Source organism: Nicotiana tomentosiformis, chromosome 9, assembly GCF_000390325.3.
Source record: "Nicotiana tomentosiformis chromosome 9, ASM39032v3, whole genome shotgun sequence".
Classification (NCBI taxonomy): Eukaryota; Viridiplantae; Streptophyta; class Magnoliopsida; order Solanales; family Solanaceae; genus Nicotiana; species Nicotiana tomentosiformis.
The window spans coordinates 6,267,035-6,294,411 of NC_090820.1; the positions used below are offsets into that span (position 1 = coordinate 6,267,035).

Consider the following 27,377-nt stretch of genomic DNA (forward strand, 5'->3'; position numbering starts at 1 on the left):
TCAATTCAGACCTAAGGGTTCCACTATTACGAGCTCAAATGAAACTGACTTGAATATAGCTCGAGGATTCATCATTATTTGATATAAAACCTTAAGTGGTTTGTTACTGTGAGTTCGAAACTTACTCGAAATCGGCTATAAAAACAGTACAATTACGGCTTCGATCAAGGCATTCGAAATCAAAAGTCCGAGCATATTGTTGAGCTCGGGGACTCGTCCCCGCTTAACTAAAAAACCTAAGGATTTGTTATACTCTGAGTGCGAGCTATTGCTCACTCGATTATAGAGGCTACAACAACCCGATTGCAACAAAGTTTTCACAAGGCAAATGCAAAACAAAATTTATCATAAATAAGAAATTGGAGACGAAACAGAAAGAAAAGGAATCTTTCATATATGCAAAGTATCCTAAGTGCCTAGTCCGCCTTGGGAACCGCATCTTCGGGAGCTTCATATTCATCTTCTCCACTCCCGGATCTACTAGCAGAGTTTGATGGCGTCTCTCTCCTCTATAAGTTTTTTGAGATCAGCCTCACATCGGGCCAGCTTAGCCCGGTATTTAGAGGACACTTCTCGATGGAGTGTCGTAGCCTGTGCAGAAAGAAAGGAAATCAGACTTAAATAAATAAGAAGAAATGCAAGCATGGTAACATCATCGATCGCAAGTAAAACTCACTTGGTTCAGAAGCCGCCGAGCCTCATCAAAAATGAGTGATGCATCTAGGTCAGAAACATCATCGATTCCCGTAAAGCAGCCGCGAAATATATCATCCCTTTCGGGGGCCGTTCCTACATCGGAGGTCCCCATGGACCGGGCATCCCGAAACTGCCCCTCAGAGAACGTGGGGCCGGACGGTGAATCATCAATGCTAATTGCCCCAAGCGAGTCACTTGGGGCATTCTCTTCTCTTTGAAGGGCCTCAGAACTAGACCCTTCGGGCACACCCGCCGATTCACGGCAGAAGGCATCCTCAACACCCGATGACTCGGGGACTCTGCTCGGACCTTCCTCCGGGATCACCTCGGTCTGCGGCTGAACCTCTCCGACCGTCACCAGCTCAGCAGTTCTTGAAACTTCGATGCCTTCCCTCTTCCGAGCCACCAGCAGGCAGTCGGCATCTTCTCCCTCCTCGTATTCATCTCGTAGTGTTTGGACTACATCGGCAGGCAGAACGACGGGATCAGTCTTCGACTTTCGAGCTCTACTTTTCCTGGGCTTTGGGGTATCTGGTGGCGAGGCCCTTCTCCTTTTCTTGTCTTTGGTCGGCTTCGGGACCTCCTCTTCCCCGGGGGGAGGCAGCCTCTTGACGACATTATCTCTAAGACCTGTATGAGAAGAAATCAAGTTAAAAAGAAGTATTTCACAGGGAAAGCATCAAACACGGACATGGGAACTTACCATGATTTTTGGCCTCCCATCGACCCTTGGCCAAATCGCGCCACGAGCGCTCAGCATACGAAGAGGTTGAAACCAGTTGTCGAACCCAACCTGCAAGGTCCGAGACTACACCAGGAAACCAGGGGGAAGCTGCACCATAAAGAAGAATATAGATGAGAAGAGGTAGAGGAAACATAACAAGTAATCAAACAATATCGGTAACGTTCTACTTACACTTCATGTTCCATTCTTCGGGGAATGGCATCTTCTCGGCGGGGATTAAGTCGGAGGTCTTGACTCGGACAAACCGACACATCCATCATCGGTCCTTATCCTCGTCTATACTCGAGAACAGCACCTTCGTGTCCCGGCGCTGAAGCCTTATCAGTCCGCCCCAATAAAGACGGGGGTTGTATAGCCTAATGAGATGATCGAGGGTGAAAGATATCCCCTCAAACTTGCTCGAGAAGAATCTGAGCAAAATGACAATGCGCCAAAAAAGGGGTAGATCTGGCCTAGGGTTACCCGGTATTGCCGGCAGAAGTCGATTATGACAGGATCGACAGAACCCAGTGTGAAAGGGTAAGTATACACACATAAGAACCCATTCACATGAGTGGTGATGTCCTCCTCGGGGGTAGGAATCACCACCTATTTATTCTCCCAGTAGCAGTCTTTTTTCACTTGCTCGAGATCGCCTTCAGATATCGAACAGATGTATCTAGACATGGGCTCGCATCGGCTAGGAATCGAAGAGTGTTTTTTGACTTTAAAGTCGGAAGTAAGTTCACATGGCCCGGGAATGCACTCTTCGATACGTGGCTCTACCGGTGTTTTGTCACCGTCCGGCCGCGATGAAGAGGCCTTTTCTTCTTGAGGAATGGTCTTTGATGTTTTTGCCATTGCTATATGAGGTTTAAGGAAGAAGAAGGCGGACTTTGAGCTTTAATAAGAGATTGGCAAACGAAAACCGATAAAGTTGATGAATTTGAAGAGAATAGAAGAGCTTTTGAAGATTAGAAGAAGTTTGAAAGTAAAGTTTGAGAAGATTATGAAGGCGATCTATTTATAATAGCCACTTTGATGGTTTGAAAGCACTGGTGGCCGACCATCAACTGGCGTTAATTAATGATCTTGGGAACTGTGCAGACGCGACGCTTCAATCGCTTATGTCGCTTACGTCACGATGTTGACGTCATAATTTATCGAGGTATTAAATCGAAGTCTCAAATTCATTTCTTCTCGTTACACTCCAAAAAATGAGGGGACTATCTATATACGGTCGAAATCGGGCATACCCGATTTCGTTGGCAGGGGAGTTGCCTCGAGGGTAACCTCATAATAGATCGGGTTCGAGCTCGAAGATAGAACATCACGCCTAAAGATCGAAGTGTTCATTGAGATCGAGGCCAGCAACAATCGAGATCAAGCATGACTAACTTCGAGTAAGGCTTAATAACGGAATGACGAGATATCAGTAACCGGTCGAGGATCACGGCGGAAATCCCGGAACAGATCAAATCAAAGGGGTTATTAGTACCAATCATGGGATCTACTTTCGTTATTAGAGTTGTACCTTATTTAGGATTCCTCTATTATATAAATAGGTATCTCATTCACTTGTAAAGGGCAAATTATTATTCACTGATAAGAATATACACATACGTTGCTTTCTTTGTTTTACTTATTGTTCATCGCTGTTTGTTCCATCCTCTATTGTTCTTATTAGCTAACCTCAAAACTATCTCGAATCGAGGTCGAGACATTGTTTGCAGACCGGTTTGATTTATTTTATTGTCTCATTTATCTATTCAATTCGTTGTTTATCAATTGGTACTGGTTTGAATTACATATTCTTAAAATCACAATATAAGTTTAATTGTTACTCAATTTTTAGGGTAAACGTATTTCATATTTGATTGCCGGTATAAACTTATCCTCACACATTATCCTACCTTATCCCGCGTACCAAATGGTCAGAGTTAATCGTCATTATAGATAAATGTCCTACTCATTGCATCCGTAGTTTAATATTACATGAACACTATCAAATGTAACATCGAGATTTAGAAAATTAACTCCACAATTAAATTAATATATAAAATCCTCTCCACTTAAATAATGAGCGGTTTCCAATGAGGGAGGGTGGAGCACGCATAGGTTTTTTGACAATGAGATCTTTTTTGTTGGAATACGGAATTTGTTTAAGAGTAAATTCTATGTACAACGTAGAAAAGATTAAACTCCATTTGAATACTTAAAAGGCGTTTGCAGATAAATTTCTAAAGAAACATTAATTGATAGCCCTAAATATATAAAAAATAATTTTATATAACAAATTAAATGTATTAATAAATTAAAAATATTTATGTTTTCCTTCTATATAATTTAAATATTTTAATGTTTAGGTTGAGATCTTCACATGATTTCCCTCTAGGTCCACGTGCTAGATTGTCATTATCTTGACAACTCAACCTCGTGTCATATAATAAGGCAGTAGATATCAAATGATATTTGACAAATTAAGAAGAAATATATGGTGATAAGGTTAGTGATTAATTTGATTATCTCAAAGGTGTAGCTTTACGAGACATTTTCCTTATTTTCAAGAATATTAAACTATTTAGTTGAATATTTAAGTAGTGCCAACTACTCCCAGTATTATCCTATATTAAAATAATAATATTTCTTAGATACATTTCTTATATTTTCTAAAGGAGTTATAATCGCTAGATGAATTCAAAATTTAAATTTATTATGTGATCATACTTGAGAGCCTATCACATAATAAGTTGAAAAAAGAGTTGCAAAAGAATAAAGAAATGAATAAAATAAAATTAAGACGCATCATTGGCCGCCACAAGATAAATGCATCATTTTTAGGAGAGTAATGGACAAATACCGAAGGTGGCGAGGGTACTGCGCTCAACCAGTGCCCCTCAGACTTTTGATTTTATGGGTTGCGAGCAAAATATATGATCGTCTTTAATATATATACAATTATATATTCAAAGGATTTGCGAAAGTTAACAGAGTTCAATAATCCGTATTCCCGAAGCATTGGTCCGCCTTTGGTAATGGACATGATATGAACAAGAATAGGGGATAGGGAAATCCTGCAAAGTTAGAGTGTATAAATGACTTTTTACTAAAAATATTTAGTATGAAATTTATGTATTTTTCCTACTTCTCACTTATCCCAAGATATTGGCTCAACAAAATGTTTTAGGAAAAAAGGAAAAAATAAAAAATAAAAAATAAAAAGGAAGAAGATATTTTTATGATGTGACAATGACACACTAATATTTCAGACATTTCGACTCCCGCAATAAGTCACGTCACACCTCCTTTTTTTTTTCTTTTTTTTTTGAGGGATAGAAAGTTTTTCCAATTAAAATGACATTAATCGAAATGAGATTATTTAATTTAGTTTAGAGTCGCCACTTGGAATAATTGTTATGGTGTCCCAAGTCACCGGTATATTTTAGAATCTCAAATCGAGGAGGTTGATTCTATTTTTGGTCCGCGAACACAGAAGACCGGGTAAGAAATTCTGTTAACCCGGGAGAAGGTGTGAGACACTTCCGAGTTTCGTGGTATTAGCACGGTCGCTTAAACATACCTGGCTTAATTAAATTGTTTTATTACTCATTTTTAAACCTATGTGCATTTACCTTTTTACCCGCTTTTAATTATGGTGTTATGGATTTAATCTTTAAAACGGATCACGTGTGCGTAAATCCGTTTTATTTTGGGCCGCTTAAAATTATGTCACGCGTACGTGTACATAATTAATCACGCTTTATTAATTATCAAGATTGTTTTGGCCAAAGTCGCGCGAACGTGTACTTTGATTTTATTTTTTCGGGAATCATAATCATGTCACGCGAACGTGTACATAATCACGATAGATTAATTAAAAGCGCTATAGGTTATGAAAATTACTATTATGAAAAAGTGTATTACTTTACTATTATTACAGTTTAGAGAATTATCTTCATTGCAAGTCATGGATGGGCGAATAGTAGCGGAGTTTTGGAGTTGGGCCAGCTCTGTAGGCCCAAATCTGCTTTCTTTCCTAAGAATTGAAATGAAACTCATTTTTCATTGTTCTTCACATCAATGTTTATATACTTAAGAGATTAAATTTTTATTAAACAAACTAAAATAATGATAGCTAAGATAATATTAATTCACGAGTCAAGAAATTAAAACAAAAGATCCAAACAACAAAACATCAACTAAGGGAACCAAATATCACGCCATTTTTCAAACAAAAAGAAATATACAGAAAGGGCCAAAAGAAACAAATCTTCCAAATAACAATATATATTATCTCAGACTTTAATGTTTAATCAAACAATTAATGATCTTAAAATTTCAATAAGTCATAAAGACAAGATCTGAAAAATAAAATACCTCTAGCGAATCAACTTTAGTCTCAGGACCATGGTGACCTCGATGAAGACAGAGATACAAAGTCAGAACCTTGTTACATTTATTAGGATACTTCAAAGGTGTTTTTAGGCTTGAATTTGGAGAATTTTTGAGTCTTAAACGGGGTGATGAATTGCTGCATTTTTCGAAAGAAAGAGGAAGAAAGAACGACACTAGTAGAAATTCCTTTAACGTAGAAGAAGAAAAATATTTTTCTCAATTCCCTCCTATCTTTGTTTTTTCTTCTTCTCCCCCTCTTTTCTCCTCACATTTCTCTTCTATTTATAGGGAAAATAAATTCAAGTTTTTTTCATATTTGTTTTATTTTTTTTAATTTTTTAATTAAAAAGAATCCCTACTTCCCATTTTTCTTTTTTTAAAAAATAAAATAATTCCCCACTTTCCTTTACTTTTATTTTTTTAATTTCCCACTTTTTTACTTTACTTTTTTATTTTTCACTTATTTAATTTTTTTTTTTTTAATTTCCACTTTTTTTTTTTTTACTTTTTTAAAAGATTTTCACCTACCTTTACTTTTATTTTTTAATTCCAACATTCTTTTACTTTTTATTTTTTAAAATTTTCACATTCTTTTACTTTTATTTTTAAAATTTTTCACTTTCTTTTACTTTTTTAAAAAAACAATTTCCACCTACTTTTACTTTTACTTTTTAATTCCATACTTCTACTTTTCCTGTTTTATATTCCCATCCGAAATTTAAAAAATATTTAATTTTTTTTGGGTTTTTTAAATTTATTTTATTTTAAAATAAAGATAAAAATAAAAATAAAAATAATATTAATAGTAATAGTAATAATTGTCGTTTTAAATTATTTTTAATTCTTACCCTATATATATAAAAAATGTAACAAAACTAAAAAATATATTAAATTTTTAAAAATATTTACATAGCAGAAGGTGATAAAAATTAAAATATAGTAAAAAAATTAGGTGCTCACAGCTGCCCCTCCATGCTTGGAAAGATGAAGAGTTTTCAGGCAAAGGTTAGGTGAGTCATGTGACTAATTTTTTACCAAACCGTTATTGAAAAGGAAAAGAAATAAAAGATAGGGTGCAACCGAGTCCTGGTTTTGGACAACCTACATATCCCGGGTTATAGGGAAATCAGGTCACGTGTAGTTCAAGGAGAATGGTGGAGTGAGTTGAGGAGTCGAGTGAGGTTCCGTCGAGGCTCCAGTCCGCGGTCCTGCTATTATAAAAAAGAAACTAAACAAGCCTATCATCTATGAGTTACAAGATTCCTATCTATGAGTCTTCTGAAACTTGATCTTGAGTCTTGAATGGTTCTTCATGCAGACTCTGATCTAAACCTTGATGCTCGCTAATTGTAGGTGCTAGTTCATTGTTCTATAGCTTCTTCTAATCAAAACGGGACTCCAATGCTTGTGGCTTCAGTCATGTCTTAAGCATTCTACATATTTTCAACTACTTTTGCATTTTGGATTCACATATTTTTTCTTTTCTTTTATTCTGAATTGAGACTTCTTCTTTTGGCCATCTCGAACCCTGTGCCTCGAGGTAAAACCTACTCAGACACCAAAATAAATAAACAAATAAAATTTTTCTGCCCCAGTTTGCACTAGAAAATTTTCGTGAGTTATTGTAACAAAATTCTAAACTACTTTTTTATTGAAAGCAATAAAAGGTCGGGAATGGTGTACCCAAAAAAAAATAGAGACTAGGGAATGGAGACCCTATGTCTAAAATGAAAGAAACTAGGGAGTGAAAACCCTATATTGAAAAAGCGACTAAGGATTGGTGTACCCTGTTACTGTTAAGGAAATGTAACCAGGGGTTGATACCCTGTCTTATGAAAAAAGAATGTAATCAGGGGTTGGTACCCTGTATTATTGAAAAGAATGTAGTCATGGGATGACGTCCTGTATTACTAAAAGAAAATATAACCAGGGGATGACACCCCCGAAAAAGAAATGTAACCAGGGGTTGGTGCCTTGTATTACTGAAATAAAAATGAATCCCCTAGGCGAAAAGGTTCTACCTGGGTTAAACTGCGAAAAGCGAGCCTGGGCGAATAGTACTTTTACCCGAAATATGACTTGGATCCCCCAAGGCGAAAAGTTTCTACCTGAGTTAAACTACGTAAAACAACCTGAGCGAAGAGTACTTCTACCCGGAACTATTTGTTGGATCCCCCTAGGCAAAAAAGTTCTACCTGGGTTAAGTTACGTAAAACAACCTGAGCGAAAAGTACTTTTACCCGGAACTATGAGTTGGATCCCCTAGGCGAAAAGGTTCTGCCTAGGTTAAGCTACGAAAAACAACCTGAGCGAAGAGTACTTCTACCCGGAACTATGAGATGGATCCCCCTAGGCGAAAAGGTTCTACCTGGGTTAAGCTACGAAAAATAGCCTGGGCAAAGAGTACTTCTACCCGGAACTATGAGCTGGATCCCCCTAGGCGAAAAGGTTCCACTTGGGTTAAGCTATGTAAAATATCCTGAGCGAATAGTACTTCAACCCGGAACTATAAGTTGGATCCCCCTAGGCGAAAAGGTTCTACCTGGGTTAAGATACGTAAAACAACCTGAGCAAAGAGTACTTCTACCCAAAAACAATGAGCTGGATCCCCTAGACGAAAAGGTTCTACCTGGGTTAAGCTACGAAAAATAGCCTGGGCGTAGAGTACTTCTACCCGGAACTATGAGCTGGATTCCCCTAGGCGAAAAGGTTCTACCTGGGTTAAGCTACGTAAAACATCTTGAGCAAATAGTACTTATACTCGAAACTATGAGCTGGATCCCCCTAGGCGAAAAGGTTCTACCTGGGTTAAGCTACGTAAAACAACCTGGGCGAAGAGTACTTCTACCCGGAACTATGAGTTGGATCCCCCTAGGCGAAAGGGTTCTACCTGGGTTAAGCTACGTAAAACATCCTGAGTGAAGAGTATTTCTACCCGAAACTATGAGGTGGATCACCCTAGGCGAAAAGGTTCTACCTGGGTTAAGCTACGTAAAACAACCTGAGCGAAGAGTACTTCTACCCGGAAACTATGAGCTGGATCCCCTTAGGTGAAAAGGTTCTACCTAGGTTAAGCTACGAAAAACATCTTGAGCGAAGAGTACTTCTACCCGGAACTATGAGCTGGATCCCCTAGGCGAAAAGGTTCTACCTGGGTTAAGCTACGTAAAACAACCTGAGCGAAGAGTACTTCTACCCGGAAACTATGAGCTGGATCCCCCTAGGTGAAAAGGTTCTACCTGGGTTAAGCTACGAAAAACAGCCTGGGCGAAGAGTACTTCTACCTGGAACTATGAGCTGGATCCCCCTAGGCGAAAATGTTCTACCTAGGTTAAGCTACGAAAAATAGCCTGGGCGAAGAGTACTTCTACCCAGAACTATGAGCTGGAACCCCTAGGCAAAAAGGTTCTACCTGGGTTAAGCTACGTAAATAATCTGTAATAGTGATGTATGCTGAAAATAAAAGAAAATAGAGATTTTGCGAAACTCACCTTTGGTGACATTCGTCCTTTAGGAATCGTCATTCTGCACTGCTTTGTTCCTGCTTTAAACAAAGAAAAAATGTGAGTTTTAAAAGTGATGGTCGGTTTGTGGCCTTGATGTCTTTGGCATCTTGGCTTTGTGCCCTTCTTCTTTTGATGATGATTTCAACCTGCCACTAGATGTTTCGTGAATACCACTTGCGTTTCTGGCCCCGAAGAGACTTTGACTTTTCAAGCTTTTACATGACGGTTGGTCGCGTGGGACTTAACCTTTTCAACTTTATTTTGCCTTTATGGCATTTCACTTTCGACTTATTTCCTCCAAAACTTTCAATTTCAGAGCATTGGGGAACCTTTGACTTTTTAAACTTTGCTAAAATGGTTAGCCACTTGGGACTTAACCTATTCAACTTCATTTTGCATTGTAGGCATTTTCAATTTGATTTCCTCCTTACAAGAGTTTTTGCTTTCTAAGCATCGGCCTCCATGGCCAGTCGGGGTCGACTTGATGCTCTTGTCGAATCTGGGTGCCTTTTTTGCATATTAGCTTGTATCAAACGAGAGCTCCGTAAATCAGTCTTGCCATCCCTTATTTGCCTTAGTTTTTGGAACATAGTTAGACTGAAAGGGATTCAAAGAACAACAAACAATGGAATGGACAATGAATTTAGACAAGAGGTATCCCTTTCGGGGAAAGGAAAGAAGGACTTATCTTGAGTACATGCGGACTTCAATGAACATGACATTCCTTGGGCTGGACGCATGATCTTTGTAAACCGTCCGACCCTTAAAAATTCATCATAACTTTTGCCTCGAAACCGAGAAACCTTGCCCGGGATTATGTCGATACTAGTGACTGTGAGGATCCTCTACTCGATCAGTAGTGCCCTTTGCGAGTTTTCACTAGCCGACCTCTCTCATTTCTCTTCTCACCATTGCCTTATAGTGCTCTTTGCGAGTTTTCACTAACAAGACTCTCTTATTTTAGTTTCTTTACTCCCCATCGCCTTATTGTGTCCGTGAGGGTTTTCACCAATAAGACCCTCTCATTTTATTTCTCTCATTTTGGTTGCATCAGATCCAAGTGACTGTATCCTCCAACTTTGAACATTCTCGTTGATTGATCGGAAGGACTTGAAAAATATTTAGGTAAAAAAAGATTTGGATTGAATTACAACTTTGGAACCTTTCAGGCAAAACCATCCCCAAACCATTATAACATCTGCCCCAGTTTCAACTTTTGGGGGAATGTGAATTTTTATTTTGGTGTGACTGAACCTTAGAGAGAGGCTGCCTACGTATCCTTTCAGAATCAAGTCAAATGTAGTTCAAGGTAACATGAACTATTTTTTTCTTCTTTTATCTTTCTGTCTATTTTGTTTTGTTTCTCTTTCCTTTTTCTTTTTTTTTCTTTCTTGGTTTTTTTTCTTTTCAATAACTCCTTCAGGTTCCAAAGAGGGTAGTCAAAAAAAGGTAATCGGCTCAAAGGGTTGGCAAAAAGGGTTAATGGTATTTGGGTAGCGAGAATGAAAGCCTTTGTTATCCCAATCTAAGATCATTAAAGGTGCGTGAAGGGTCAAACATAATACCTTTTTGACTACATCAATTTGGAGCCAATTTCCTTTAGCTTCTTCATGATGCGGGAGTATACATCTCAGAACGAGTTGCCCCACTTTAAATTTTCTTGGCCACACTTTCTTGTTGTAGGCACTAGCCAGTCTTTGGTGGTACAACTGCCCGTGACAAACTGCAGCCAATCGCTTTTCATCAATCAGTATCAATTGTTCCAATCGATTCTTGACCCAATCTTTATCCTCAATCTTGGTTTCAATAATGATCCGAAGAGAGGGAATTTCAACTTCTTTTGATTTCATTCGGACTTGGACATGGCCTACTGGTCCAATTCTTTATTTATTTTCTCACAAGCCTTATCTTTAACCCATTCTGCTTCTTGATTCATTATTTCGAGGTCTGACATCATTTTAGGATCTAGGCATGAAGTTCGCAAGCATGTCATGTCATTAAAATCTGCATTAACAGAACTAAAAAAGAGAATAAAAAAGGTGACAAGATTAAGAAAAGAGACATTCAATGAAATATTAATTTCATTTGATTTGATTTTTAATTTTTTTTTTTAAAGATAGAAGAGTTTACATCAGAAAATAAGACAATAAAAGTAAAACGTCCAGATTACACCCTAAAATAATCCGGACGCAAAAAAGATAGCAAGACCGGCTACCGAGAGTCCCTTTTGACAAATAACTTTTCAAGTTTGACGCCCGTTTTTAGGTTTCTCTTCTGCTGCGGCAATGGCTACCGTGGCTTTCAGTGCTGGATCATCAAGTCTTCAAATGCCTTTTTGAGGGTCCAACAGTCCTTTGTATCATGTCCCACTGCTCCAGAGTGGTATTCACATCTAGCATTAGCTTGGTGCGAGGGGTACTCGGGGTTCGGCTGGTTCGGGGCCACTAGCTGCAGCAGACCTAGCCTGATTAGCTTTTGGAACAAGCTTGAATATGATTCACCAACAGGGGCAAACTGATTCCATCTCCAGAGGCTCTTTTTTTTTGAATTTGTTTTTTGATTTTTTTTCATATCTTGATTTCTTTTTCTTTCTCTTTTTGTTGTTTTTCGCTCTTTGTTTTTTCTGTTATTTTTTGTCACTCTTTTCTTTATTTTTCACTCAATGTTTTTTTCGATTTATTTTTTCACTCAATTTGTTTATGGCTATGCTCGAATCCGATGGGGATTGCCTACGTATCATGACGCCGCATGAATCAGATCATTACGTAGTTCAGAAAGATCGAGAATAAACTGACCCATTTTTTATTTTTATTTTTATTTTTATATAAAGACTTTTAAATATTATTATTATTTTGAGTTTTTTTTTCTTTTTATAGAATTTTGAATTTTTTTAAAGAAGGAATTCTAAAGAAGGAAGAAAATATTTTGGATTTTGATTTGAATTTTGTTTTGTTCTTTTGTTTTTCGAATGCAAGACTTTGGAAAATAAGGAAAATATTTTTGGATTTAATTTATTTTTTTAGGATTTTCTAAGGAAAGAATTCTAAGAAGGAATTAAGGAAAGGGAAAATATTTTTTATTTTATTTTAAATTTGGGGTCGGAACCGATGAGGTTTCCCTATGTATCTCACATCCGGTGAGAATCAGACCCGCGTAATTCGGTCAATATTTCAGGAATGGGATGACACTTTTATTTTTGGGAAAAATTTAATCTTATTTTATAATAATCGTTTTGGGGTAAATTATTTAGAGGGTTTTTGGATTTTCAAATACCAAGATTTTTTGAAAATCGGGTAAATTTTCTCTCTCTTATTTTCTTTCTTCTGATTTTCTCTCAATTCTTATTTTTATGTTTTTGAAATCGGTCAACATGAACTAACTGAATCAATATAATGTACATGTAGCACATAAGGTGCATCAGGATGGTCTTGTAATTATCGGGTACACCTGTCCTAGACGGACCCAACCCATATGTTGAGTCCCCAAAGTCAAATGCACGTGATGCAAACAAACGTTCCTACTAGGGATCCGACACGAGGCTATGTTATTCTAGGTTTAAAATCCTGGGAGGGAATGTTTTAGACCTGACTTACCCAAGCGGACAGCTCGAGCCGAGGTGGGGGCAACGTACCGGGAGCATGAAAGTGTACCTGGCCTAGTTACTGATCCAGCCTCATTCTATTTGATATGACCTCTAATAGAAAAGTGGGTCACGCGCACGTGTGCACCATAAATTCAGAAGACTCAGAAGAGAGGCGTAAGAAAGCAGTATATATAGTTCAAATAATATCAAAGCGGTAAATGAGCGGCAATTAGCAAATTAGGCCCACAAATACAGTAATATCAACAATCAAGAAAGCCAAGTATAGATCACATTACAAGCTCGAATTCTGAACCCTGAACCAAAAGTTTTGGGTTCTTGTCCCCAACAGAGTCACCAGAGCTGTCACACCTCTTTTTTGCCGAGGGATAGGGAATTTTTTTTAATTAAAGTGACATTAATCGAAATGAGATTATTTAATTTAGTTTAGAGTCGCCACTTGGAATAATTGTTATGGTGTCCCAAGTCACCGGTTTATTTTAGAATCCCAAATCGAGGAAGTTGACTCTATTTTTGGTCCGCGAATACAAAAGACCGGGTAATAAATTCTGTTTAATCGGGAGAAGGTGTGAGATACTCCCGAGTTCCGGGGTATTAGCACGGTCGCTTTAATTATACCTGGCTTAATTAAATTATTTTATTACTCATTTTTAAACTTATGTACATTTACCTTTTTACCCGCTTTTAATTATGGCGTTATGGATTTAATCTTTGAAACGGATCACGTGTGCGTAAATCCGTTTTATTTTAGGGAGCTTAAAATTATGTCACGCGTATGTGTACACAATTAATCACGATTTATTAATTATCAAGATTGTTTTGGCCAAAGTCGGGCGAACGCGTACTTTGATTTTATTTTTTCGGGAATCGTAATCATGTCACGCGAATGTGTACATAATCACGATAGATTAATTAAAAGCGCTATAGGTTATGAAAATTACTATTATGAAAAAGTGTATTACTTTACTATTATTACAGTTTAGAGAATTATCTTCATTGCAAGTCATGGATGGGCGAATAGTAGCGGAGTTTTGGAGTTGGGCCAGCTCTGTAGGCCCAAATCTGCTTTCTTTCCTAAGAATTGGAACGAAACTCATTTTTCATTGTTCTTCACATCAATGTTTATATACTTAAGAGATTAAATTTTTATTAAACAAACTAAAATAATGATAGCTAAGATAATATTAATTCACAAGTCAAGAAATTAAAACAAAAGATCCAAACAACAAAACATCAACTAAGGGAACCAAATATCACGCCATTTTTCAAACAAAAAGAAATATACAGAAAGGGCCAAAAGAAACAAATCTTCCAAATAACAATATATATTATCCCAGGCTTTAATGTTTAATCAAACAATTAATGATCTTAAAATTTCAATAAGTCATAAAGACAAGATCTGAAAAATAAAATACCTCTAGCAAATCAACTTTATTCTCAGGACCGTGGTGACCTCGACGAAGACGGAGATACAAAGTCGGAACCTTGTTACATTTATTAGGATACTTCAAAGGTGTTTTTAGGCTTGAATTTGGAGAATTTTTGAGTCTTAAACGGGGTGATGAATTGCTAGATTTTTCGAAAGAAAGAGTGAAATAGAACGACACGATTAGAAATTCCCTTAATGTAGAAGAAGAAAAATATTTCTCTCAATTCCCTCCTCTCTTTTTCTCTTCCTATCCCCTCTTTTCTTATCATATTTCTCTTCTATTTATAGAAAAATAAATTTCAGAATTTTTTCAGAATATTTTTATTTTTTCTATTTTTTAATTAAAAAGAATTCTCACTTCCCATTTTTCTTTTTTTAAAAATAAAAATAATAATTCCCCACTTTCCTTTACTTTTATTGTTTTAATTTCTCACTTTTTTTACTTTACTTTTTTTATTTTCCACTTATTTTACTTTTATTTTTTTTTAATTTCCACTTTCTTTTATTTTTTTAAAAAAAATTTCACCGACCTTTACTTTTATTTTTTAATTCCAACTTTTTTTTACTTTTCATTTTTTAAAATTTCCACATTCTTTACTTTTATTTTAAAAAAATTTCACTTTCTTTTACTTTAAAAAAATAATTTTCACCTACTTTTACTTTTACTTTTTAATTCCATACTTCTACTTTTCCTATTTTTTATTCCCATCCGAAATTTAAAAAATATTTAATTTTTTTTCTGATTTTTTAATTTATTTTATTTTAAAATAAACATAAAAATAAAATTAATATTAATAGTAATAATTGAACTTTTAAATTATTTTTAATTCTTACCCTATATATAAAAGAAAAGTATAACAAAGCTTAAAAAAATATAGTATTAAAGTTCTAAGAATATTTACATAGTAGAAGGTGATAAAAATTCAAATATAGTCAAAAATTAGGTGATCACAAGTCATAATATACCTAGCTAGCATTAGTCCTTTAGTAAAAGTTAATGATAGGTTATAAGTATCTTGTTTTATGTTTTGATGATCTAACAAACTTAATGTCAAGAACCAGATAAGGAACCTGATACACATTCTTAAGCATGTGAAAATAACCAGACTTAAGCTTGAGAGGTTCATTAGTCTTTCAGAAGCTAAAGAATCAACAAAGAGAACAGATGGACATCAGTTCCCCTGGTGATCGTACCAGTCAACCCTCCAACAGCTGGAAAGTGGCTGCCTGCACATGTAGCAGTACAACACAGTGCAGTAGTCAACTCCATTGGGAAGGATTTTGTACCCAAGTTGCTTACATCATTCAAGTGATGTCATCAATGTTATATTAACATTAAACCAAAGACAAAACATCACTTGAACACTTCGAGAATTCACTCAAGCACTACCACAGTGATTGATCATCCAGAAAACGATTCTCAAGTGCATCAAGAACAAAGAACAACACTGCTACGGACCAGTTTCCCATATCAAGTTATTATATGTCCTTAGTTGAGTTGCACCTTTGTCAAAGTTCTTACTTGTAATTCCTACTTAGCTTACTTAGAAGCATTGTGTAGGAAACTCTTTGTAAATCATAAACCCTTGCGTTTGTATCTTGGCTAGAGTTAGTCGAGTTGTAAAGTTTTTGTAATAAAGGTATTACAAAGTGGCTTGTAATAGGATTGTTACAAGTTAGTGAGGGATTAAGAAGTTAATTTTTAGGTTACAATAGGTTGTAATCTAAAAGTTTTCTCAGTAGTAAAATTGAAATCTTACAAGGATAGGTCGTGATTTTTAATCCCGTGAGCTGGGAATTTTTCACGTAAAAACTCTCAGTGTCATTTACTTACTATGTGTGTGCATAATGTGTGGAAACTAATAGAGAATCTGATTTTTTATATAGTTTGGTGGACCCTCGAATTCTATCGGTTAGAAAGTATTTGACAAAACAATATTATCGTAAAAACTTGATGTAGATATATAGGAACCGTCAAGATAGCCCTTCGCCGTGATTTGTCGTCACTTAAAAATCGTATTTCTTATAGTGAAGGTAACAAGAATACCAAATTATGAAATTTCAAGTGCAACATTTTTATTTTAATTATTAAATGAGAACGATAGTTTTCACTTTGAACAATGAGTTTTCCTAGAAAATTCTTCTTTCAAAAAAATAGTTAAAATTTTGGTTGTTCACGTCTTATACTTAATCTTTTTCTCTCATTTTATCTTCAACATAAATTCGCCATGTGTCATACGTCGAGATTGCTTTGAAGACCTAGTCTGATCTTGACAAAGAAAAGGATATTTTAGAAAAATATTGGATATTGTTTTTAAATTGGTTGACTACTACTATTTGTCAAAGAATCCAAAGCCATCCAAGCATTAATTGTTCATTAAAACTTTGCCAAACAAATAAAATGAAGAATTGCGTAAATGTTTTTAAAAAAATAGATCAGTGAAAAAGTCTATACATTTTAAATAGCATCATGTCCTAGCTCTTGTTGTAGTTAATAAAACTTTAGCCAAGCTTCCACTGATGGAAACATACTCCAGGCATTAGTTGATTAACTGCAAATTTGACTAAAAAGGACTTTGCTATTCACATAACCTATATTGGGGAAACTACAATTGCATTTCAAGTATATCTTGTAATTAAGGTCCACACCTTTTAAGCTATATATGATTTCCATAAGTTAAATTACGATTGAGCGTATTATAAAAATCTTTTAAATGCACATATTCCTTTTAGAGATAATAGAATGTGATTTTTATGACACGGTTAATAATTTACTTCATTTTCAAATAGCGCTAACTTCTTTGGAAGTTATTACTTCTTTGGTAACGCAACAAATATACTCTTTACCTAATATATAACACAACAAAGTTGCCTAATTTCAAGAACAAAAGGAAATTAAATACCAAATGTATTAGGTGTTCTTTGAAATTTGAGGACTAATAACATTATTTCTTTACTTCAAGGACCAAGAGACGTGACTACCCAAAATAATATATCAGTTAGAAAAAATAAATAATATATCTGTCTTAGCTATTTGTATAAAATATTCCATAAAAATATGGAATTGTTACATTAATAGTCCACCAGATTCAACATTAATAGAACCAGATTCAACATTAATAGAACTAGCAACTTCGGATATTGAATACTTAAATCAAATAATAACTTTCTTCTTCATAATTATGCTAACTTTCATTTTGCCGTCAAAACGAATTAAACCCAATCCAGTCCAATCCAAGTGGACTACAGAAATTTTATATCAAATGTTACTGTTATGACAAGCTTAAGATTACAAAATATAATTTTTTGTCATTTTTTTAGTTAAAGTTTTTCCGAGTTTAATTATGTCAAATAAATTGAAACGACGCCAAATGGTAGCCACTGATATCAGTTGTGAACTTTCCAGCTTTCCGCGAGCAGCTTCTAACCGTTTCTTCATTTCTTCTAATGACTTTGGTTTACAAAAATCTTCTTCCCCAAAATATATTGTTTCCCAATTCTTCAAATATTTCTTGTAGGCGAAAACCAACTTTAGAAAGAGGAGCTGGAAAAAGACTGCAAATTGTGAATTCCCAAAATAAGAAGAAATGTTTGAGGTGCAATACTCTTTATAAAGACAAAGATAATTCCCCTATTACCTGCTCTTTCCACGGCCACACTAATGGTAGTTATCATCTCCCATTTCTTGATTTTTCTGCTTCCCTTTGTTTCTATTTTCTCTATATAAAGAATATAAGTGTTATGAGTTATGTTTCTTGGTAGGAAATAAAAATGGTTAGAAATAGCTGAATAATAAGTACTTTCCCGGTTTCGGAAAGACTTTGGAATGAATTAACTTAGTTTAATTATCGGAAGTTTAAGTTGTAAGAGTTGATCAAAGTTTTACAAAAACTTTCGCGTAAACGACTATTGGTGATTTGATGGCATGCTTTGGAACTTCACTTTTGTCCAAAAGTTTGCCTTTTGTCGTCTGAAGGAATCATTTTGTCCCTTATAATAGGGCACATAAAGTGATTGCTCAAAATAATCCTTTCAAATTAGTGTTGCCTATATTACATGTAAAAGGGGTATTTCGGTGCACTAAGCTCACGCTATGTATGTGGTCCGGAGAAGAGGCCGGACCACTAAGCTCCTGATGCAGTCTTACTCTGTATTTCTGCAAAAAATTATTTCCAATTAGGTGCTCGATTCACTTTATTTTATTCTTCCCTTGTTTTTGTGTTGCATCGCCAGCTTAAATATATGCGTCTTATCAGAAGTTTCTAGTTACCAATTAGGTGCTCGATTCACTTTATTTATTTATTTTTTCCCAAAATGGAAAAGCTTATCTGGTTACCTATGCTCAAGCTCTTCAAAAATGTTATTGCATGTGTATCGGATCTTCCAACGTTCGAAAATATCGGAGGATCAGACACAAGTGCGACAGCATTTTAGAGGGTCCAAGCAGCGTAGCTGGTTATGGCTCTGCATATTTATGGGGAAGTTGAGCAGCATAAGAAGTCCTAAGGTCTTCTAGTAAAAGAAGTTTTTAGTTTGTCGCATTGATTTTGCTAATACTTCTTCAAAGTATATATTTTAAAGAATCAATGAACCTCGCTCGCCTCAGTAAGAAGCTCGTCTTATCCCCCTTTTGCCTCTTTCATTTGAAAATGGAATAAGTGAAAGTAAAGTGTTAAGTAGATGAATTTGGAATATAGAAAAAAGGGGATAATGTTAAACAGAATTAATAATTATGAGGCAGAGTGTTCAGGCAACTACCCCTAGAATTCAGATATTTCTTTGTACATTATTAGAAAACAGTTCAGGCAACTAATTATATATTTCCAACCAACATATAAGTTATAGATGAGCAGGTCGGAGGAGGATAAGACGTTTGGGTTGTATAGCGTCAAGTAACATGTTCTCATCTGAAGGAAAACAGTTGTGTTGAATCTGCTGCAATTTTGTATGCCAGAAGCTGAAAAAAGAACTTTGAAGTGATTGAGGTTATTAGAGAAAACTGGAAATGTATGTGAAGAAGAAAGAGGAACGAACATAGATAGAGAGAATAGGTTTAGGGAAAAATAGGAGCATGAGAGTTTCCGGGGTAGTCCGCTGCTATATTGCTCATACTCTAAAAAATGTTGTTGCACCCGTGTTGGAACCTCAAAAAAGGTACTACTTTTGGAGGATCCGAGACACAACCGACGGTATTTTTGAAGAGTACGAGCAATATAGGTCTACCGTACATTTGGATATCTAGAATTGCCACCGTCTGCGTTCTGGTTTGGTCTGGAGCTATAGCCATAGGTTTAGGTGAATACCATTGTTTGAGTTACCACGATGTCCTGCCATTTATCTTTAAGTTGCGGAGCTATGTACATTTTGCTTGCACTCTTAAAAATGTCGCAGGATACGGGATACGTGTCAGATCCTACTAAAGTGGTATATTTTTGAAGGATCTGAGAGAGGTGCAACTGCATTTTTGAAAAGTTCGAGCAACATAGATAGTAGGTTTAGGTGAATTAGTTGAGTTGCCACGATGTCCTGTCATTTTCCCTGAATGGTATAGTATGCTTTTATCTAGATAAGTGACTGTTGTCCTTATCACACATGATAACAACAACATAACCCAGTATAATCCCACAAGTGTGGTCTGAAGAGAGCAGTGTGTACGCAGACCTTATTACACAAGATCAAATTAATTATTTGAAAAATCTTCCTTTATATGGACCATTTCCCTTAATCCTAGTACCGTTGCTTTCATTTCCTATTTCGTTGCTGAATCTTTTAGTTTAAGAGTACAAAAATATGATTTTTTGAAGTGAATAGAAGGCATTTCTCAGTAGTGTTTACTGTGGCAAATTAATCAGTTGTGTGAGATTGATGCATGATTAGTGAGTCACTTGACTTTCTAGCTTCTATTCGTTAATTTCTTTCGCTGCTATTCAAACTTTGATCATCTTATCCATATGGATGTGTTGAGAAAGGTGTTATATAAGAGTAGATTAGGGGTGCTTATCGGGCGAATCGGGCGGATAATTACGTTTAACGGTTCGGCTTAATGGTTATCGGATTATAAATGGAGTAATTCGCTAGCCATCCAATAAGACAACGGACGGATTGGTATCAGATTAATAATTATCGGGTGGCTTATCGGCTAAACCAAATAGAAATTTTTTGAACAATCATTCAATCAATACTAATCAATTTCAAATCAATACTAAATTTTTAATATCATCTAAGACCTAACCAAACGATATTTTTTAATTGAAGAGTCTTCAAGACTATGCATACTGTCATACACGTATTAACCAAATTTTTAATACTATCAAGACTGCTCATAGAGACATACACGTATTAATAATTGAGATTTTGATTTTTCGACTTCTCAGTTCTCAGTTCAAGAGAGAGCCAAGATTGACGACTTCTCTGCCTCTAGTGGCTGCAGACAATTGAGAATTAGAATATATAAATTAGGGATTTAGCCATTTAGGGTTTTAATAGTACTTTATATACATAGGGGTAAAAGAGTAAATATAAAAATTCTTAACGGGTTAACGGTTTACCGATAAGAAAATTGAGTAATACGCCTCCAAACTGTTAAGACGTTAGTTATACAATCTCAATCCGTTCACCATCCATTACCCCGATAATCTGATACCAATAAGTCAATAAACTATCGATTCGGTTTGGATAACGGTTTCGGTTCGGTTTTGAACAACCCTAGAGTAGATTAGTCATTTTTATTATACTCCACCAATAGGAATCTAGTAGGTGGTTAAGTTAGTTGGACAATTGTATTATATATACACACGTGTATTCACACATATTCAATACACAGAATAATATTTTCTGATGCTATCTTCTTCTTCATTCTGTTTTCTTTCTCATCTTCTTTCTTCTGCATTACACTTCTTAGTTCCTCTTCTTCTACATACAATTACATGGTATCAGAGCCCAGCTAGTAATCTCTAGCTTGTGGTTCGATCATTCTTCAACAAAATCAACTACTCTCTGTTTAGTGTTCTTGACATTCTTGATCAACAATGGCGGCGATCCAACAAAATTATACAAATGAACAACATGCACAAACTCCAGCTCCAACTCCTATGCTAGGGGTGAATCAAGCACCTGGAATAGATTATAATCACCTATTATTCCTGTCTCCGTCGGATTTAAGTGGAATTCAAATCATATCATTTCAATTGACAGGTATCGAAAACTACTCTATTTGGTTTAGATTGATGAGGGTAGCTCTTTTGGGTAGGAACAAATTGGGGTTGGTAGATGGTTCTTGTGCTAAAGAAAAATTTCCAGAAATAATGTGGAATCATTGGGAAAGAGTTAATGCAATAGTTCTTTCTTGGATTATGAATTCTGTGGCTAGTGGATTATTAGGTGGAATTATATATGCTTCAAGTGCACAGGCTGTGTGGAATGATTTGTTTGAAATATTTAACAAAGTAGATGGTGCAAGATCTTTTAATCTGCACAAAGAAATTGCTACCTCATGTCAAGGAACTGCATCTGTATCTGTCTATTTCTCGAAGTTGAAGGATTTATGGGAAGAATTTGAAATATTGGTTCCATTACCTGGTTGTGATTGTGAAAAATCAAGGGATTTTGTGGTATATTTACAGAAATTGAAATTGTTCCAGTTCTTGATGGGGTTGAATGACTCATACAGTCAAGCAAGAAGCCAAATACTATTAATAAGTCCAATGCCTACTGTGAATCAGGCGCATGCAATGATAATCAGTGATGAAAGTAAAAAAATAGTAGCAGCCTCAGCAGGGTTGTTAGGTGCAAATCCAACTAATGTGGCTGGTCAATATGATGTGGCTATGTATTCAAGAATAGGTGAAAATTAAAGGTTTAATCAGAAAGTAAGAAAGAACTACAATGTTCAATGTGAGTTTTGCAAACTCAAAGGTCATAGCAAGGAAAATTGTTACAAGATTGTGGGATATCCCACAGACTTTAAACTCAGGAAGAAAGGGGGAGTTGGGAACTATACTGCTCATAACACACTGACTGAGTCTGCAACTCAGAACAATGAAAATATAAGGTTCAATAATGCAGTTGCTTACAATATCCTAAATGAAGACAATTTATAGAACTATACATTTGGTTAGTTCACTGGATTGATAGATGCTGCAAATCAATCTATAGGACAAAATATGAGTAATCAACTAAATTTGCAAGGACAACTGACTAGTTGCACATTTACTAAAGAGCGGTATGAGCAGATCCTCCATTTTCTAAACAACATCAATACTGGGCCAACTTCTAGTGCCAATGTAGCATATACATCTAAGTATTTTAAAGATTGGATAATAGATACTGGGGCTACCAATCATATGGTAGCAGATATGAACTTGTTGGATAAGTCTACTATAGTGCAAACTCAGTATCCAAAAAGAGTGTTCATGCCTAATGGAGATGTGATACAGGTTACACACACTGGAGCCAGTACCATAGCAAGTAGAAACACAATAACTAATGTGTTTTGTATTCTTCAGTTCAAATGTAATCTTCTTTTAGTTTCTAAATTGACAAAAGAGTTGAGATGCTTAGTAGCTTTCTTCCATGGTTGTTGCATTTTTCAGGAACTCTTCACTAGGAAGGTGAAAGCGATCGGTAGAAAAAATGATGGGTTGTATATACTAAGAAGTCAAACAGCAGGAAACAATTATAGTGAAGTTACTCTAGCAGCTACTGAAAGACCAACACGCTATGATATCAACTCAGCAGAGGATATAGAATTGTGGCACAGGAGATTTGGACATGTATCAGCAAATGTACTTAGAAAGTTACTACCTATTACTCTAGAGCTTATGGCAGAAAAAATAAATAAATGTGATGTATGCCCATGTGCAAAGCAAACAAGGCAGCCTTTTCCTAATAGTTGCATTAAGTCTACTGTTTCATTTGATTTGGTTCATATAGATCTTTGGAGCCCATATAAAGCGGCTATATTTGATGGTAACAAGTATTTCTTAACTGTGGTGGATGATTTCTCCAGAACTACGTAGTTGTTTTTGCTCAAACTTAAGTCTGATGTATGCACTATTCTTTAACAATTCATAATGTTTGTAAGGACTCAGTTTAACAAAACAATTAAAGTCATTCGAACTGACAATGGTACTGAGTTTGTCAATACAACCTGCAACAATATGTTCACTAATCTTGGGATAATTCATCAGACTACTTGTGCCTACACACCATAACATAATGGTGTGGCTGAGAGAAAACACAGACATCTTTTAGAAGTCACACGAGCAATTAGATTTCAGGGACATATACCTATAAGGTTCTGGGGATACTGTGTATTAGCTGCAGCCTATTTGATTAATAGAATGCCAAGTTCAGTTCGAGCCAACATGTCTCCATATGAGAAATTGTATGGAAAGAAGCCATCTCTAAAACATCTTAAAGTACTAGGATGCCTATGCTTTTCAAAGATAGTGCAAGAACAAGATAAACTGATGCCAAGATCTAAGGCAGCCATTCATATGGGATATGCAACTTCTCAAAAAGGGTATCTACTGTATGATTTTAATAGCAAGACCTTCTTTGTCAACAGAGATGTTATTTTCAAAGAAGATACTTTTCCATTCAAAACTCTCAACCAAAATAAAGGTCTACCTATTTTCATGAACAACAACAGTCTTCAAACAATAACATATGATGCAGTCAATCAGTTCACTGCTGAAAATCATACTGACTTCCAAACAAGTGAAGTAACAACTGATCATACACAATGTACTACTTCTGGAACCTCACAACAACACACATCAACTGAGGTAACAACTGATACTTTACCTTCAAATATTACTCATGTTCAATCAATCAGTCAGCAAACTTCAACAGAAGAATTTTTGAGAAAGTCAAGCAGAGACAAAAGACCATCACTCTAAAGATTTTGTATCTTTAAACATTCATCAAGATAATCCCTATGCCTTATCTAAATTCATATCATATGAAAATATCTCTCCTACCTATCAATCTTTTATTGCTGCATCTTCTTCTATTTCTGAAGCTACAAACTATCATGAAGCTATCAAAGATCCTAGATGGCTAGATGCTATGAAGGCTGAGATTGAAGCTTTAGAAAACAACCACACTTGGGACATAGTTGCACTGCCTGAAGGGAAATCACCTATAGGGTGAAAGTGAATTTACAAAATAAAATATAAAGCTACATGGGAGATAGAAAGATTTAAAGCAAGATTGGTTGCAAAAGGATTTAGCCAAAAAGAAGGAATTGATTACCAAGAAACCTTTTCACCAGTGGTAAAAATAAAAACTGTAAGAACTGTTCTAGCAATAGATGCTACTAAACAGTGGCATATACATCAAATGGATGTATATAATGCATTCCTTCAAGGGGATCTACATGATGAAATATACATGGATTTGCCTCAAGGATTTAACAATCAAGGGGAGACAAAACCAGTATGTAAACTTATTAAATCCTTGTATGGATTGAAACAAGCACCCAGGAAATGGAATGCCAAGCTAACTGAGGCTTTACTGAAAGCTCACTTTTATCAGAGTCAATTTGATTACTCCCTGTTCTTTAAAAAGACTTCAGAAGGTATCACTATAGTTTTAGTTTATGTTGATGACATGTTTATTACTGGAGATAGCCTAAATCTAATTAAAGATACTAAGACAGGTTTACAGCAAGTGTTCAAAATGAAAGACTTGGGTGAACTTAAATATTTTCTAGGTATTGAGTTTGCAAGATCTAGTCAAGGAATCCTAATGCATCAGAGGAAATACACCCTAGAATTGATTTCAGAAGCAGGTCTGGGAGCAGCCAAACCTACTATAACTCCTTTGGATTTCAATATGAAGTTAACAACAAAAGAGTATGATGAATATACCAACAAAGGCAAGGAGGTTATTTCTGAAGATGAAGAACTGGCAAATCAGAATCCTTATAAAAAATTGATTGGTAAACTGCTATATCTAACCATGACTCGACCAGATATCTCATTATTGTTCAAACATTGAGCCAATTTTTATAAAAACCAAAAAAGTTTCATATGGAAGCTGCACTCAGAATTGTGAGATATCTAAAGCAACAACCAGGACAAGGAATTCTTTTATCCACTAAAAGCAACAATGAAATTATAGCATATTGTGATGCAGATTGGATAGCTTGTCCTCACTCTAAAAAATTTGTGTCTGGTTATTTGGTCAAATTTGGTGAATCTTTAGTCGCTTGGAAATCAAAGAAACAAACCACTGTTTTCAGAAGTTCAGCAGAAGTTAAATATAGAAGTCTTGCATCAACAGTAGCAGAGTTGATTTGGCTAATTGGACTACTAACAGAATTAGGAATTAATGTCAAACATCTTGTTAATGTATATAGCGACAACAAAGCAGCCATGCAAATTGCTGCAAATCCAGTCTATCATGAACGTACCAAACATATTGAAATTGACTGCCATTTCATTAGAGAAAAAATCTTACAAGGATTGATCACAACAAAGTATATTCCTACAAGAGATCAACCAACTGACATTCTGATTAAAGGACTCAATCGAGTTCAGCATGAATATCTCAATTCCAAGCTAGGAACTTTGAATATTTTTGCAATTCCTAACTTGAGGGGGAGTGTTGAGAAAGGTGTTACATAAGGGTAGATTAGTCATTTTTATTATACTCCACCAATAGGAATCTAATAGGTGGTTAAGTTAGTTGGACAAGTGTATTATATATACACACATATTCACACATATTCAATACAACAGAATAATATTTTCTGATGCTATCTTCTTCTTCTTCTTCATTCTGTCTTCTTTCTCATCTTCTTTCTTCTTTCTTCTGCATTACACTTCTTAGTTCCTCTTCTTCTACATACAATTACAGGATATTTGCTTTTGAGCACCAACATGAGATAAAGGACTATTTTCGCTGGCTCCGCCTCACCAAGGAATCAATGGAGAATGGAACGACGGATCTGGAGTAATCGTTTATAAGTGGAACGACAAGGATAAGAGGCCAAATACAGGAAGAAAAAACTGGAAAAAGAGATGGAGCTGTTGTGCTGAGTATGATGAAAATGCTCCACCTTGTAGGCAAGAATGGCATGTCTCATATGATGATGGTTTCATATTATACTAATCATATGTGATCACTTGTTCGAGCAGCGAAAACAATCTCTTCTAGAAATACAGCATAAGACTGCATACAATAGACCCTTGTAGTCGGCTCTTCCTCAGACCCCGTACATAGCAAAAGCTTAGTGTACCGGGCAACCTTTTTTTTTTTTTAACATATGCGATGACTTTTATTTTAGCTACAATAAAAATGCAAAATTTGTTTCAAATTCCCGAGGAATGCCATGACTACATGCAATAAGAGACACATTTTTGTTGAGTTGAGGTGTCTTTGATCACTAGCTAAGTTAGAATGTCTATCTGAAAGTATTCTTTCTATAACATGAAAATAAAGTACTTATTTTGCTGAAATGAAAGGAAATATTTATTCTAAGAAAATACTCATTTTGTTGAAATGAAAGAAAATATTTTTTTTTTAATTGAAATGAAAGAAAATATTTTTTACATCACGAAAAAATTTTTTTTGTTGAAATTAAAAAAAATACTTTTTACTACATTTTGTTGAAATGAAAGAAAAATACTTTTTTTTACATCATGAAAAGAAAGTACTTTTTGTTAAAAAAAAGTTATATCATGAAAAAAAAATACACATTTATTGAAATGAAAAAAAAAATTACTCTATCTATAACATAAAAAGAAAGTACCATTAATAATATTTTATTTAGGGCGGGGGTTGGGGGTGGGGTGGGGGGTTACCACGAGGGTGGGGTAGGGGTTGGGGTGAATGGGTGGTTGAGGCGGGGGTGAGAAACAAGGCGGGAAAAGTTAAAAAGAGTTTTGGAAAATGTTTTGCCTTCTCTTGATAGGGAAAATATTTTTCTCCAATTAGAGTAAAATGAGTTCATTTGAAAAGTATTTTCCAAAACATTTAAGCCAACCAAACATGAAAAAATTGAAAAATACTTTCCGA

The 27,377-nt window shown here is 35.5% G+C and overlaps 1 protein-coding gene and 2 long non-coding RNA genes across 3 annotated transcripts; 1 reads left to right on the forward strand and 2 right to left on the reverse strand.

Moving 5' to 3' along the window:
• Window positions 1-480: 480 nt before the first annotated feature.
• LOC138898339 (uncharacterized) lies at window positions 481-2,281 on the reverse strand. The gene is made up of 4 exons (XM_070184398.1): window positions 2,221-2,281; window positions 1,400-1,528; window positions 677-1,326; window positions 481-591 (listed from the first exon to the last, which is right to left on the reverse strand). Exons 1-4 carry the CDS (start codon window positions 2,279-2,281, stop codon window positions 481-483), a joined length of 951 nt encoding a protein of 316 aa, XP_070040499.1.
• A 1,947-nt stretch (window positions 2,282-4,228) lies between these two features.
• On the reverse strand, window positions 4,229-6,084 carry LOC138899470 (uncharacterized). The gene is made up of 2 exons (XR_011411133.1): window positions 5,798-6,084; window positions 4,229-4,494 (listed from the first exon to the last, which is right to left on the reverse strand). It is a non-coding gene; the product is annotated as an uncharacterized lncRNA (long non-coding RNA).
• Window positions 6,085-17,439: 11,355 nt separating this feature from the next.
• On the forward strand, window positions 17,440-26,489 carry LOC138899425 (uncharacterized). The gene is made up of 2 exons (XR_011411029.1): window positions 17,440-18,018; window positions 26,245-26,489. It is a non-coding gene; the product is annotated as an uncharacterized lncRNA (long non-coding RNA).
• The last annotated feature ends 888 nt before the right edge of the window (window positions 26,490-27,377 follow it).